The sequence below is a fragment of the Oryx dammah genome, unplaced genomic scaffold (genome assembly GCF_014754425.2).
Source record: "Oryx dammah isolate SB20612 unplaced genomic scaffold, SCBI_Odam_1.1 HiC_scaffold_10, whole genome shotgun sequence".
NCBI classification, from domain to species: Eukaryota; Metazoa; Chordata; class Mammalia; order Artiodactyla; family Bovidae; genus Oryx; species Oryx dammah.
This window is the reverse complement of record NW_024070194.1, coordinates 44916271-44929334: the sequence shown is the minus strand read 5'-3', so window position 1 is coordinate 44929334 and position 13064 is coordinate 44916271. Positions and strand designations below refer to the sequence as shown.

Here is a 13064-nt window from a genome sequence, read left to right as displayed (position 1 = left end):
AAATGTGTCTTCATAGTTAGAAACCTTTTAGTAAGGGGCCACTGTTGTCCCATTCTCTAATGTAGTAACTATGCAGAGAAGCTCCCACTCAGTTGAATTCATAGCAATAAAGAAAAAAGTGGGCCCAAACTGAGAAAATGAAAATCTGCCCTGGAACATTCCCCAGCACTCTGCACCAGGCTGGGAGAATGGATAAATCCAGTTGAAAGGTCAGCAGGAAATACTATGTGTCCCAAGGACACACTGCAGCTGTCACACATTCTAACAGTTCCCACTCTGAGTGACCACTGCTTCTTATTGACCAAGAAACCCTGCTCTCTAAAATCAGATTATCAGAAAACTTTGCTGTTCGAAATCACATCAGTAAGAATGAAACATCCAACTCTTGCCTGGAAGACCCAGGTCACTGTGACATAGGGTTGTTGTTCACTCGCTCAGTCATGCCTGACTCTTTGTGACCCCACGGATAGCAAAACACCAGGCTCCCCTGTCCTTCACTGTCTCCCAGAGTTTGCTCAGACTCGTGTCTATTGAGTTGGTGATGCCATCCAACCACAGAGAAGCACCCTCAATGTCCAACCCGGTGCAGAGCTTCAGAGAAAGGTCTCTGGGCACTACCTTGCACATGTATCTTTGCTGTTTTCAAGGAAACAGAACCCTGGTCCCCTTCTTGGGTCCATATCTCATGGCGACCATTTCCCACTCATCTCTGCTTTGCCTACCTATCAGAACTCTTCTTTCATTTAAATTTCATCCAAACCCCACCTTCCCCCAGCAACTGTTGTCTGTACTTGAGTTGATGAGATCGCCACAGTTCCTCTACCATGTGGTCTCCCGTGTTGCAATGAATAGATAAATCTGACTCTGCCAGACAGCTTGACTCTCCCTCATGTAGCCAGGATGGCGTTAAAAGTCAAATGAGATCTTACTGTACTGTCCTGGTGTTTCTTAGTTAACCCCTCGGAAGACAAGAACACAAGCCCTGAACCTGTTTGGTGGTTTAGTATACTAACTCTTATCTTCATCCTGTCATTTCATACCTGGAAACTTGCCAAGGTTAACATTCCAACCCAGTTTACTTTCAGGATTCTTATATTTCTTCCTTCCTTTTGATTCAACAAATCCATTTTTCAGTTCCTAGGAGGGAAGAAACTATGTATCAATCACTTGACTCTGCCCGTTTAGATATGAAAATTAAAAGTTCCATAGTAGAGATGGCGACACAGCCTGCACTTCTTTACTAGAAAGGAGTCAGAGTCGTTTTCACCAAGTGACCTTTGTCTCGCTGTCTCTGGACACACACACAGCTTTGACTCTGGGCTGCCTGCCTGGTAGCACGCCTGCTTGAGATGCCCCTTGCATGTCAAGTGGCCAAGACTGGAGGCAGGTGACAGCTCACACAGGTAGGACGTCACACTCGGGAGACACAGTGACAACAGAGGGACCACCAGACTCTGGGGGCAAAGGCAGGGTGGGGTCAGACCCAGACAGATCTGCTGTCCACTGTCCTCCCACACTCAGCCCCCAAACACAGACATGCTTCTATTCTCAGGGTCAGTCCCTCATGCTTGGCTGAAGCCTGAACACCTGCTGGTACATGTTGGCTCAACCGCTGCTGGCTGCCCCCCGGCCAGTGTAGACCCCTGGACACAAGTGGGCCCCACGCCATGCCTGCATCCACTGCTCTGGTCCCACGGCCTCTTTGCTGCCCTCTGGTTAATTGTTAGGCTGAAGGGACTCCCCCCCAAAACTTCCCATCACCCCAACGAGAGTCTGAGACTTTCCGTTTAATTGCCTCACTGTGGGCTGGCCCACCCTCTGACCCTGGGATCCATCCCACTGATACCCAGAACCCAAGGTGTAGAGTTTCAAATGTCCTTTCTAGACAGGTGTAGTTCATTCTCTAAAGAGGTGAGGCTTTGTATCTGGAGATGAAGCTTTCAACATAACTGAAGGCCAGGCCCACTGAGGGCTCCTACGAGCCTGATACTTCTTTTCAACAAATACCTCCACCCTCTCCTACCTGTCCCCATGCAGGACATGGAGTATGGCAGAACTGCTCTCTGCTGCCTGGGAGCTTACAGTACATGGGGGAGACAGACAAGGAGCAGAGTAATCACGTGGTCAAAGCACTTGATGAAAGGCCTGGGAGCTAGGGGAGCAGAGACAGAACCCAGCATGCACAGAGTTTGAGCTGGAATGTAAACAGGGGAGTCACAAAGCAGGAAAGGATGACTGAGGACAGGCACTGGCTCTGAGAGGCCAGGCTGAGGGTTTCTGCTTTCTTCCATAGGGTAAGAGGAGAAGACACAGGAGCCTAGACAGAGGTGCCAGTGAGGCGTCTCCAACGGGCAGGGTGGAGGACTGGCCAAAAGGTGGGAAACCAGCAAAGATGCTGTGCAGTGGTTGAGAGTGACCCCAATGGTAAGGACCTGAAAATGGGTGACAGACTGACTCTGGGGGTAAATGAAGGGGAAGATGTGACCACTGAGGAAAGGGACCAGGGACGTGGTGACGATCCAAATGCATCACAGTGTCAGTACTTGCCTGCTTCGGAGGGTCCTTGGGAGCATTTTCCCCAGTGTCTTCTGGAGAGACTGGATCTGGCGGAACAGAGTCCACCTGAAACACCTTTGTGACAATGGCGCTCTCTCTGCAGTCTCTGAAAATTGTTCCAGACAGGGGAGGTCTGCGTGTCACACAGAGGTTCAAAGACAGGGTGTCCGGCAACTAAGATGACTCTAGAATGAATTTACTATATTGCTATTTTAAACTGGAGAGACCAAAACATTACCATTTCTATGGTCTTAACCTTGAGCCTGGTGGGCTGCCGTCTATGGGGTCGCACAGAGTCGGACACGACTGAAGCGACTTAGCAGCAGCAGCAGCAGCAACCTTACTCTTATTGTTATCTCTTGCTATGTAACAAGCCACTGCAAAACATTATGTCTTAGAACACAAAGGTGTGGGTTTGCCAGCTCTCGTGTGGTTGCAGTCAGGTGTCAGCTTGGGCCAGAGTCAAGTGAGAGTACAACTCAGTCAGATGTCCAAAATGGTTTCTCCCCTCAGGTTCTAAGTCTGGCCTGGGACAGCTGGGGACTTGCCAGTCATCTCTCTCCTTCCCTTTCTATCTCCCTTTCCAGGTGGTGAACTTGGGGTTCCTCATAGTAGTAGATCTCAGGTAGGTCAGAGACTTCCTAGGTGGCTGGCTTCTCCCAGCGTTTATGTTCCAAGAGACCAGAGCAGATACTGCAAGGCTTCTTGTGGTCTGGCCTTAGCGTCATGTCTGGAGCATTCTCTTGGTCAAAGTTAAGTTGTAGGGCCAGCCCAGATTCAGAAGGAGGGGATACTGTGGGAGACATGGCTCACTGGGGAGCCATTTGGAGGACTATCTACCACATTCATCATAAAGATGTCATACCTTAATCCTGAAACTATTCTGAAGCAAAGAATGAGGTTACCTGTATATCATTCATTCCACCTAAGTTATGGGAATTTTCCTTATCCCAACTGTGGGTAGCATAATATACACTGCCCTGGGAGATTTTAACTGTTATTCCTCAAATACTAGCCAGTTTTCAGTTTATTCATAATATTTCACAATTAATCTTGTTCCTCCATGATGCAATAGAAGTCCCCTGAGAAGCCACCAGAGAGGTGGCCAGAAGTAAATTCTGGAGGTGATTTCCCCTCAGCACCAGCAGCTCATCTATACTCTTTATTTTTCTAAACAGTTTTACTGAGATATAACGTACATGACATAAAACGCACTTACTCTAGGTATATAATTTGATGATACTCCATACATTTACACAACTGTGCAACCACCACCACAGTCCAATGTTACAACAACCTGTTTCTAGTTACTCCTCACTTCCACCTCCTACACCAGGCAACCACGGATCTGCCTCCTGTCTTCACAGTTTTGCCTTTTCTGTGCTGTGCTGTGCTTAGTTGCTCAGTCGTGTCCAACTCTTTGCGACCCCATGGACTGTAGCCCTCCAGGCTCCTCTATCCACGGGATTCTCCAGGCAAGAATACTGGAGTGGGTTGCCATGCTGATAAATGTAATCCTACAATTACAGTCTCACATGTCTGGCTGCCTTTACTTGTCTTTTTTCTTTTTTTTTCTGAGGTTCACCCATGTAGTTGCATGTGTCAGCCATTCATTCATCTTTATTCTTGAGTGGCATTCCATTTTACGGATGTACCAGTTTGTTTATCCATTCCCCAGTGGACAGTCATTTGGATTTTGCTAGTTTGGAGGTTACAGTACTTAATAGTGTTATGAGTATTCACGTATGAGTCTTTATAGTATGAGCCCCTGAGGTTGAGTTTTCTCGTTTGTAATGAGCCTGACTTAGGCTTTGCTGAGGCATCCACTTCAAAGATGGTGCTCTTGAGTAAACACTTCACCAGCCACAGGACCAGATGAAGACCCAGCCACTGCCCCACCATGGAAGCCCCTTTATTTTAGAGATCTTGGTTGGTTTCCATGACTGACCAATTGGGCAATTTTTTCTCTTCCCACTGTAAATTCTTGCTCTGCTGCTGCTAAGTCACTTCAGTCGTGTTCGACTCTGTGTGACCCCAGAGACGGCAGCCCACCAGGCTCCCCCGTCCCTAGGATTCTCCAGGCAAGAACACTCAAAATTCACCAATGAAGACAGCCCGTGGAACTCCTCAGTCCCCTGCCCTCAGCCCTAATAAAAGCAGACCCTTGGCCTGTGATTTGTCCCTTCTTCTCTCCTCCTGCCCCCATCTCTTTGTACTTGTGACCTCACTGGGTGCCACATAATCCCCAGCACTTGTAGGTAATAAATTTCTTCTCTTTCCAAGTTCCTTGACGATTCGTGCTGAGGGCCTCTTGGAATTGTAATAAGAAGAACAAGGGCTGTCCAGCCATATATGTGGACTGGAGCAGAACCACTGGGTCAGATGGTCAGTGAGTTTAACTTTTTAGAAACTGCGACCTGTGCCATTTACATCCCCACTGGCATCATTTGAGGGTTCCAGTTGCTCCACACACTCACTGACGCTTGACACTGTTGGCCTGTTTTGATCACCTGTACTCTTGAATATGTTCTCTGTAGGTATTTGCTTGAGATGTGTCCCTGGTGTATTGGGATACAGGCTTGATTGTTGTAATGCAGAATCAAAACAACAGTGGCTTAAACAGAGTCAGTTCAGTTCCGTTCAGTCACTCAGTCGTGTCCAACTCTTTGTGACCCCATGAATCATAGCACGCCACACCTCCCTGTCCATCGCCATCTCCCGGAGTTCACTCAAACTCACGACCATTGAGTCCTCTATCATCCCCTTCTCCTCCTGCCCCCAATGCCTCCCAGCATCAGAGTCTTTTTCAATGAGTCAACTCTTCACATCAGGTGGCCAAAGTATTGGAGTTTCAGCTTTAGCATCAGTCCTTCCAAAGAACACCCAGGACTGATCTCTTTTAGAACGGACTGGTTGGATGGATCTCTTTGTAGTCCAAGGGACTCTCAAGAGTCTTTTCCAACACCAAAGATCAAAAGCATCAGTTCTTTGGTGCTCAGCTTTCTTCACAGTCCAACTCTCACATCTGTACATAACCAGTGGAAAAACCATAGCAATGGGCTATAACCCACCCAGAGCTGTGCAGGAGAGCCATGGTGCCCAGGGCCTAGGGTTGACTTTCTACCCTGTTGCCCCATCACATCTAGGACATGACATGTCCTTGTGACCCAACGTGGCTGACCACCACAGCCACATTCCAGCTGGTAGGAAACACAGCCTGCCTCCTCCTACAGGGCACAATCTAGAAACTGGCACGTCACTTCCACGTGCATTCACTGGCCACACCCCGTGCATTCACGGGGCTCTTGCTAGCTTCAAGGAGAACTGAAAACACATGCGTGTCCTGCTAAAAATCCCAGGCTCTATTTTTTAAAAAAATAAACTTTACTTATTTTATTTTTAAAATAATTTTGTTTTGTTTTCATTGTGCTGGGTCTTCGCTGCTTCCCAGGCTGCCTCTGGTTGTGGTGAGCGGGGGCTACTCTCTAGTTGCAGTGAGCGGGCTTCTCATTTTGGTGGCTTCTCCTGTTGCATGCGGGCTTCAGTAGTTGTGGTTCCCGGGCTCTAGATCACAGGCTCAATAGTTGTGGCGCATGGGGTTAGCTGCTCCCCAGCATGTGGAATCTTCCTGGACCAGGGATCGAACCCATGTCTCCTGCACTGGTAGGTGGATTCTTTACCACTGAGCCACCAGGGAAGCTTCTATGGTTCTTGAAGAAGGCAATATAGATTTTGGGAGCAGCCTGCAGCCTCTGCCACATCCTTGTGACCACATTTTGGTGTATTTGTCTGGTATGTTTAACCCTCACTCTCACTAATTTGCACTGAAAGCTCACAGCTAGAACATAAGGGATTCTGCTTGATCTGCCCAGGAACTTAATATTCTTATATCTCAAGTTGGTGTCTGCCTTCAGTGTCCTTTATCTGCTTTGCTCGTTGATTTTCCTATTGGCCTTTGATGTGTTTTTATCTGTTTCATTATTTCTTTTGCAATTTCTCAGATTTCTTACATGTTGATTTTTTTACATTTCTTACAATTCTTGAAACTTTAAGCATCCTAAAACACTTAAAATTCTTTGGTTAAGTAAACATTCAGAAATGAATAGACATCAGTTCCAAAACAGTTGAGAAATGTTTGCTGTGCTGTGCTCAGTTGCTTAGTCGTGTCTGACTCTTTGTGATCCCATGGACTGTAGCCCACCAGGCTCCTCTGTCCATGGGATTCTCTAGGCAAGAATACTGGAGTGGGTCACCATGCCCTCCTCCAGGGGATCTTCCCAACCCAGAGATCGAACCCAGGTCTGCTGCATTGCAGGTAGATTCTTTCCTGTTTGAGCCACCAGGGAAGCCCTAAGAAATGTTTACCATTAAGCCATGTCAAAGTCTTAAGCCACATTTTTAGAAGGAGAAAACAATTCTCAGAAACATACAACTAGTCTAAACAGCCACTACCTATCAGTGAGTGACAGTATTTAAGGAATAACATGATCAGTGGGTACGTGCATGTTCACTGGCTGGAGAGACTTATGGGCAGCTAACCTTTGGAGAAGCATGTGTTTTGTTGTTCTTAATAACAAACCAAATTTACAGATACAGGTATCTGGATGCAGATATAGAAAGTCTTTTAGATGAACTGCTTGTTTAACTCATTCACCTCAGCATCCATCTCATCTGGATGCTTATCATCATTGGCTCATGGCCTGTTATCCAAGATACAGTGTCCTCCTAATAAGATAACTTCCTCACAGCACAAACATCTCCATCCAGGGACCATCTGAATCCTGAGGAATGGTCAGGTTTACGGCCTGGCTGGCTCTGAGCAGAAGTCTGGTTCCCAGTCACTTGTGGATCACTGCCCTTTTCTATCTCTGTGTATTTTGCAAAATTATTTACTTATTCATTTTGGCTATGCAGGGTCTTTGTTGCTGTGTGCAGGGTTTCTCTTGGAGAAGGCAATGGCACCCTGCTCCAGTACTCTTCCCTGGAAAATGCCACGGGCGGAGGAGCCTGGTAGGCTGCAGTCCATGGGGTCACGAAGAGTCGGACACGACTGAGTGCCTTCCCTTTCACTTTTCACTTTCATGCATTGGAGAAGGAAATGGCAACCTACTCCAGTATTCTTGCCTGGAGAATCCCGGGACAGGGGAGCCTGGTGGGCTGCCGTCTACCGGGTCGCACAGAGTCGGACACGACTGAAGCGACTTAGCAGCAGCAGCAGGGTTTCTCTAGTTGCAGCAAGTGGGAGCTACTTTTCATTGTGGTGCATGGGCTTCTTATTGCAGTGGCTTCTCTTATTGTGGAGCACAGGCTTAGTTACTCTGCAGCATCTCTGAAGGTTCTTCTTGGATCAGGGATCAAACCTGTGTCCCCTGCATTGGCAGGAGGATTCTTAACCCCTGGATCACCAGGGAAGTCCTCTGGGTATTTTTGCAAGTGTCACAATACTAGCGCGTCATCTTACATCCTAATTTTTTTCACTGACTATATCACAAATATTTTCCTAAATCATTCAAAACTTCATGACCACAGGTTTTCCTCTTAATATGTTAAAGACCTTTCATTCTTATCTAAAGCCCTTTTTCTCCTTATTACAAAACTAATGGCCTGAAAAACCTAGAAACAGAGACTTCAACAAAGTTGCATGATTTCCATAAAGAACTATTTTATCACAATTAGATACAAGCACTAACTTTCAAAATTTTTTTGTATAGGTACTTTTCCTAAGCTGAGCACATCTGAAATACTAACAGCATTTCAGAGCAGAGTGGGCACAGAACAAGATGGTGAGATGCATAAACAATATCCTTATTCTTCAGACTCTGATGGAAGCTCTGTTAGCTCCTTTGAACTACAAAGTCATTGATCGCGACTTCATTTCACTGTTACCTTGCAGCATGACACACCAGAGTAATCAGCTTATTAGTTTTCAATAACTGGGATGACTTGTTTCAGTAGAAATGGGCTGGCAAGTGGGAAAAGCCACAGATCCCAATTTTTAATAAAGAATAATCATGGGTCAGGGAGTTGTTCTGTTTTCATATTATTTAAAAAAATTGTTTTTTAATGCCAAGCAATCATTTTCACTGTAGAATTTGTAGCTTAAAAGGCCATGCAGTAGTTTAGCCAGCAGGGGGAGCCTGGAGTCTGATTTAAATTACCTGGGCCAGCCCCAGTATTAGTCTTCCAGAAATGTGGCCAAACCTGTTTTGTGGCACAAAATAATTCCTCTATCACAGACTAATCTGCAACACATTTGAGGATCTTTTTTCTCTACAACCCACGGTGAAGTTTACCAAATTAAGTGGTATTTCTATACTTGAAACTGAAAAAAATTGTTGACTAGGAAAGAAAGGACAAAGAAAAGAATGAATTAGCTAACAGCCTAACAAATCAAAATGATGGTAGCTTTGAAGGGCAATAAAGTCAGTACAAAATCAGATGGAGAACCATGGTGGTCATAGGCCACCTGGGGAATAAAAGAACCATGCACTAAAAGCAGCATTTTCCTCAAGACGAATCTCTTCGGAGGTCCCAAATCCTGAAAAGGCTCTTCCTTTGGAGAAGGAAATGGCAACCCACTCCAGTACTCTTGCCTGGAAAATCCCATAGATGGAGGAGCCTGGCAGGCTACAGTCCATGGGGCAGCAAACAAACAGTCGGACAAAACGGAGCGATTTCACTTTCTTTCACTTTCCCAAAATCCCAGTGTGGATTTCAGACTAAAAACAGTATTAATATACACAGCACTTCACTGAACTATATACCCTTTTACCCATATGATCATCTCTATGTCCATCCATGTGGCTGCAAATCAAGAATCTGTTTTAAACAAATAATTGTTTATATGTTCTATCCATAAAACTTTTCCTCATGTTACTCAGTATGTAAATATGTGTATTTTACAGTATAACTCAGTATAAGACAAACACAAAGGTTACAGACATATGCTGAAATTAAGATAACTTTTTCTTTAGTGTCTTTATAATCCAGCACCGATTCTCATTGAAATGAGTAAAGTTAAAACATAATAAATATAAATCATCCCAGTCATTATGCTCTTGACTTACTTAGTGACTGCGATAGCTTTAACTTGTATTTTTCCATCAGGCAGGGTAATAGGCTTCGTATACTTAAAGGTAGTGTTTTCACCATAACCAATTTTCTTTTGGAATTCAGGTTTGCTGCCATCCAGGGTATAATATATATTGACTTCCGGGGTGTCTGAAAAACCCAAAACAGGATATCTAGAATTAATACTAAAGTAGCAACTCCCTGAAGAATGCCTAGGGATCAGTTATTTAATGAGATTTTAAATATATATATACTGTAGAAGTGAATAACAATAACAAGAGAGTTTTTTTTGTGCCAGGCACTGTGAATTAACTAATTTTATCAGTACAACCTTATGAGATAGGTCCTATTTTATACCCACATTGTAGATGAGGGAACTGAGTCCCAGAGAGGTTAAGAAATCTGGTAAATGACAGCAGAATTTTGATCTGACTTCTGGGAAGTTGGATCTGTTGACCAGGCTCATTTCTTTTTAAAACAGGAGGGATTAAAAAAAATTTTTTTTTAATTTATTCATTTGACTGTGGTGGGTCTTAGTTGCTCACAGGCCATGCTCTTGAACCACTATGGCATTTTGCCTCTCCGACAGAGCACTGACACAAACCAAGCAGGGATGAATTTTAAAACCAGAGTGTCTACTTAGAAAGCAGAAGCTAATTTTTCATTTTTAAGCATTGCTTAAAAAAATGGTTTTGTTATATTTTATTTGGATTTGGTAAATGATTCATGCACTTCTTGAGAAAATTAATAAAGGTACTAAGGTAATAAAGGTAAAGATAATAAATTCAGATGATCCAAGATTCAAAAGGTCAAACAAGGATATACAATGAAAACTTTCCCTCCAAGCTCCCTGCCCTCATTAGCTGCCCAAAGGCAACCAATAATATCAACTGTCCTTCCAATGTATGTATGTAGTTTACATCCATACAAGCATATACGTACATATTTTTTAATCTCCCCCTCTCTGTACATACAAATGGCATATCATGCCCTGTTTCACACCCTTTTTCTCTTCATTTAACATTGTATCTTGTATATTGTCCTATATCGCTCCTTTAAAAAGCACCCCATTCTTCTTTATGGCTGCACTGCATTCTATTCCAATGGATGAATCACTGGCCAACAGCCAATCCCTACAGATGAACATATAAACTGTCTTCTTTTCCTTTTCTTTCTTTTTTACTTTTGCTATTGCAAACATTGTAATGAATAACCCTGCAAAGAGTTCTTTTTATATCTGCAAAATATGTAGAACTAGTACTGTTGTTGAGTCAAAAGCTATGCGAGTTTGTAATTTTGGTTAATGTTGCCAAACTTCCCTCCATGGACATTGAAACAATTCACCCTGCTACCAGCAGGGAACAGAAGTGCATGTTAACCCACCATCTCAACCATACCATGTGTGATCATTTTTTCTTTTGTTTTGCTGATATTTCATTTCTATTTCCCAGGTTTTTAAAAAAGCATCTCATAGCTTTAACTCACATTTCTTATATTTTGAGTAAGATTCACCCAGTCATTCAACAAGTATTTACCAAATGCCTATTACATGCCAGACACTGTTTCAGACACTGGGAATACATCAGTGACCAAAGTCCCTCCTCTCATAGAGCTTCCATTTTAAAAAAACACACACACAAACAGGAAACGACTACACAGAATTTGTTAAGTGGTGATTAAGTGCAAGGGAGTAAATAAAGCAGAGGATAAGCTCTGCCTAGCAACCAAGTGAAGGGTGAATAGGAGCATGTTCTCACGTTTAAAACATACATATTTCCTTTCCTATAAAATGTCTTTTCACATCCTTTGTCCATTTTTCCTATTGGGATATTATTACTTTTGGCAGTGAATTGCAGAATCTTTCATTTATTAGACATTTCAGATATTATAGAAGTTGGATACCCTGTCATCATTTGTCAATCATCACCCAACTTCTGAGGGTTACAAGCACATATATTAAGACTTGAATTTTGGTTTGAGGAATTTTAAAAATAATATTAGCTTTTAAGATAAAGGAAGACACAGTATAATATATATATTCTTAGTTGGACCTCTCAGTCTAGGAAGCCCAGGTATCACATCATCGGTACATATAGTTTGTATACACATTAGTTATTCAAATATGTTAACTGGAGTCTCAGAGTCTATTTTTTAATTGAAGTCTAATTTTTCAATTAAAAAAAAACTGAAATCTATTTTTCTATAATGTTGTACTACTTTCAAGTGTACAGCAAAGTGATTCAGCTATACATATGTATATAGTTTTTTCTTTTTCAGATTCTTTTCCATTATAGGCTATTACAGCATATTGAATATAATTTCCTGTATTATATAATAGGTTCTTGTTGTTTATCTGTTTTATATATAGTACTGTGTACCTGTTTATCCAAAAGTCTGTATTTATCTCCTCCTACTCTCTTTGGTAACCATAAGTTTGTTTTCTATGTCTGTGAGTCTATTTCTGTTTTGTAAGTAAGATCATTTGTACCGTTTTTTATAGATTCAAAATATATGTGATATCATATGATATTTGTCTTTTTCTGACTTACTTCACTTAATATGATCATCTCTTAGGTCCATCCATGTGGCTGCAAATCAAGAGTCTGTTTTAAACAAGTAATAGAACAAGATACGTTATATCTATAAAACTTTTCCTTCTCTTTGTTTATTACATATGTAAATGAGTGTATGTGTGTGTGTGTGTGTTTCTGGCATGAAAAAGAAACACATTCACTGCGTTATTTCAGCAGAAATAGCTATAATGTCTTTTGGCATCACCACGTGCCAGAACCTGTGTGCCTCACATCACGTTTCAATTCATTAATCCTCATGATGACTCTAAACTATAGATAATATTATCACTCTCTTACAGTCTAGAGGCTGAGACTAAGAAAGGCTGAAGAATGTACTGAAGATCACTAGATGTTTTCAAAGCCAGGATTCTTCACTCTTCAACCTGTCTCACTGGGAAGCCTGTGTTAGCAGGTCAAACTGATATCCCAGAAAAACACTGAGAATCCTGGGAAAGTCTGGGGAAGCAATGGGACATCCTAACCTGGCTAAAGTAAGTCACGGCGTTGCTGCAAATCTTTCCAACACAAATGGAAGGTTGGCAAGAGCCAGCTGTTGTAACCCATATAAATACCACTCTAGAAACCAACATTGTTTCAAATTTTCAAAGTTTTACAGTCATCCCAAGATCCTGATTATAGAAAGGATGCAAAGAGGGTAAATCAACAACTAGATGAATATAGAGAACATGGCAGGGTTATTTTAAACACTTTCAGTACATTTGATTCTTACCTGATTTCATTTCCAAAAGCGTATTGTTATCAATTTCATGGTTGGCTTTTCCGGGCTGAGGCACCCGCAGGGGTATGATTTGAGGGACACACACTGAACCAGCTGTCATTTTCCCTCCTTACATTAAAAAAAAA

At 42.8% G+C, this 13064-nt stretch overlaps 1 protein-coding gene across 1 annotated transcript in view; it reads right to left on the bottom strand.

The window, feature by feature from the left end:
• The window catches only part of DZANK1 (double zinc ribbon and ankyrin repeat domains 1), a 55226-nt gene that overhangs the window by 39113 nt on the left and 3049 nt on the right, over window positions 1-13064 (bottom strand). Inside the window, exons 2-5 of the mRNA XM_040247991.1 lie at window positions 12931-13047; window positions 9624-9777; window positions 2548-2662; window positions 1041-1137 (exon numbers count right to left, since the gene is read on the bottom strand). Coding sequence (XP_040103925.1) covers window positions 1041-1137; window positions 2548-2662; window positions 9624-9777; window positions 12931-13039 — 475 coding nt within the window. The 5' untranslated portion in view covers window positions 13040-13047. The remainder of the gene's footprint in view (window positions 1-1040; window positions 1138-2547; window positions 2663-9623; window positions 9778-12930; window positions 13048-13064) is intronic.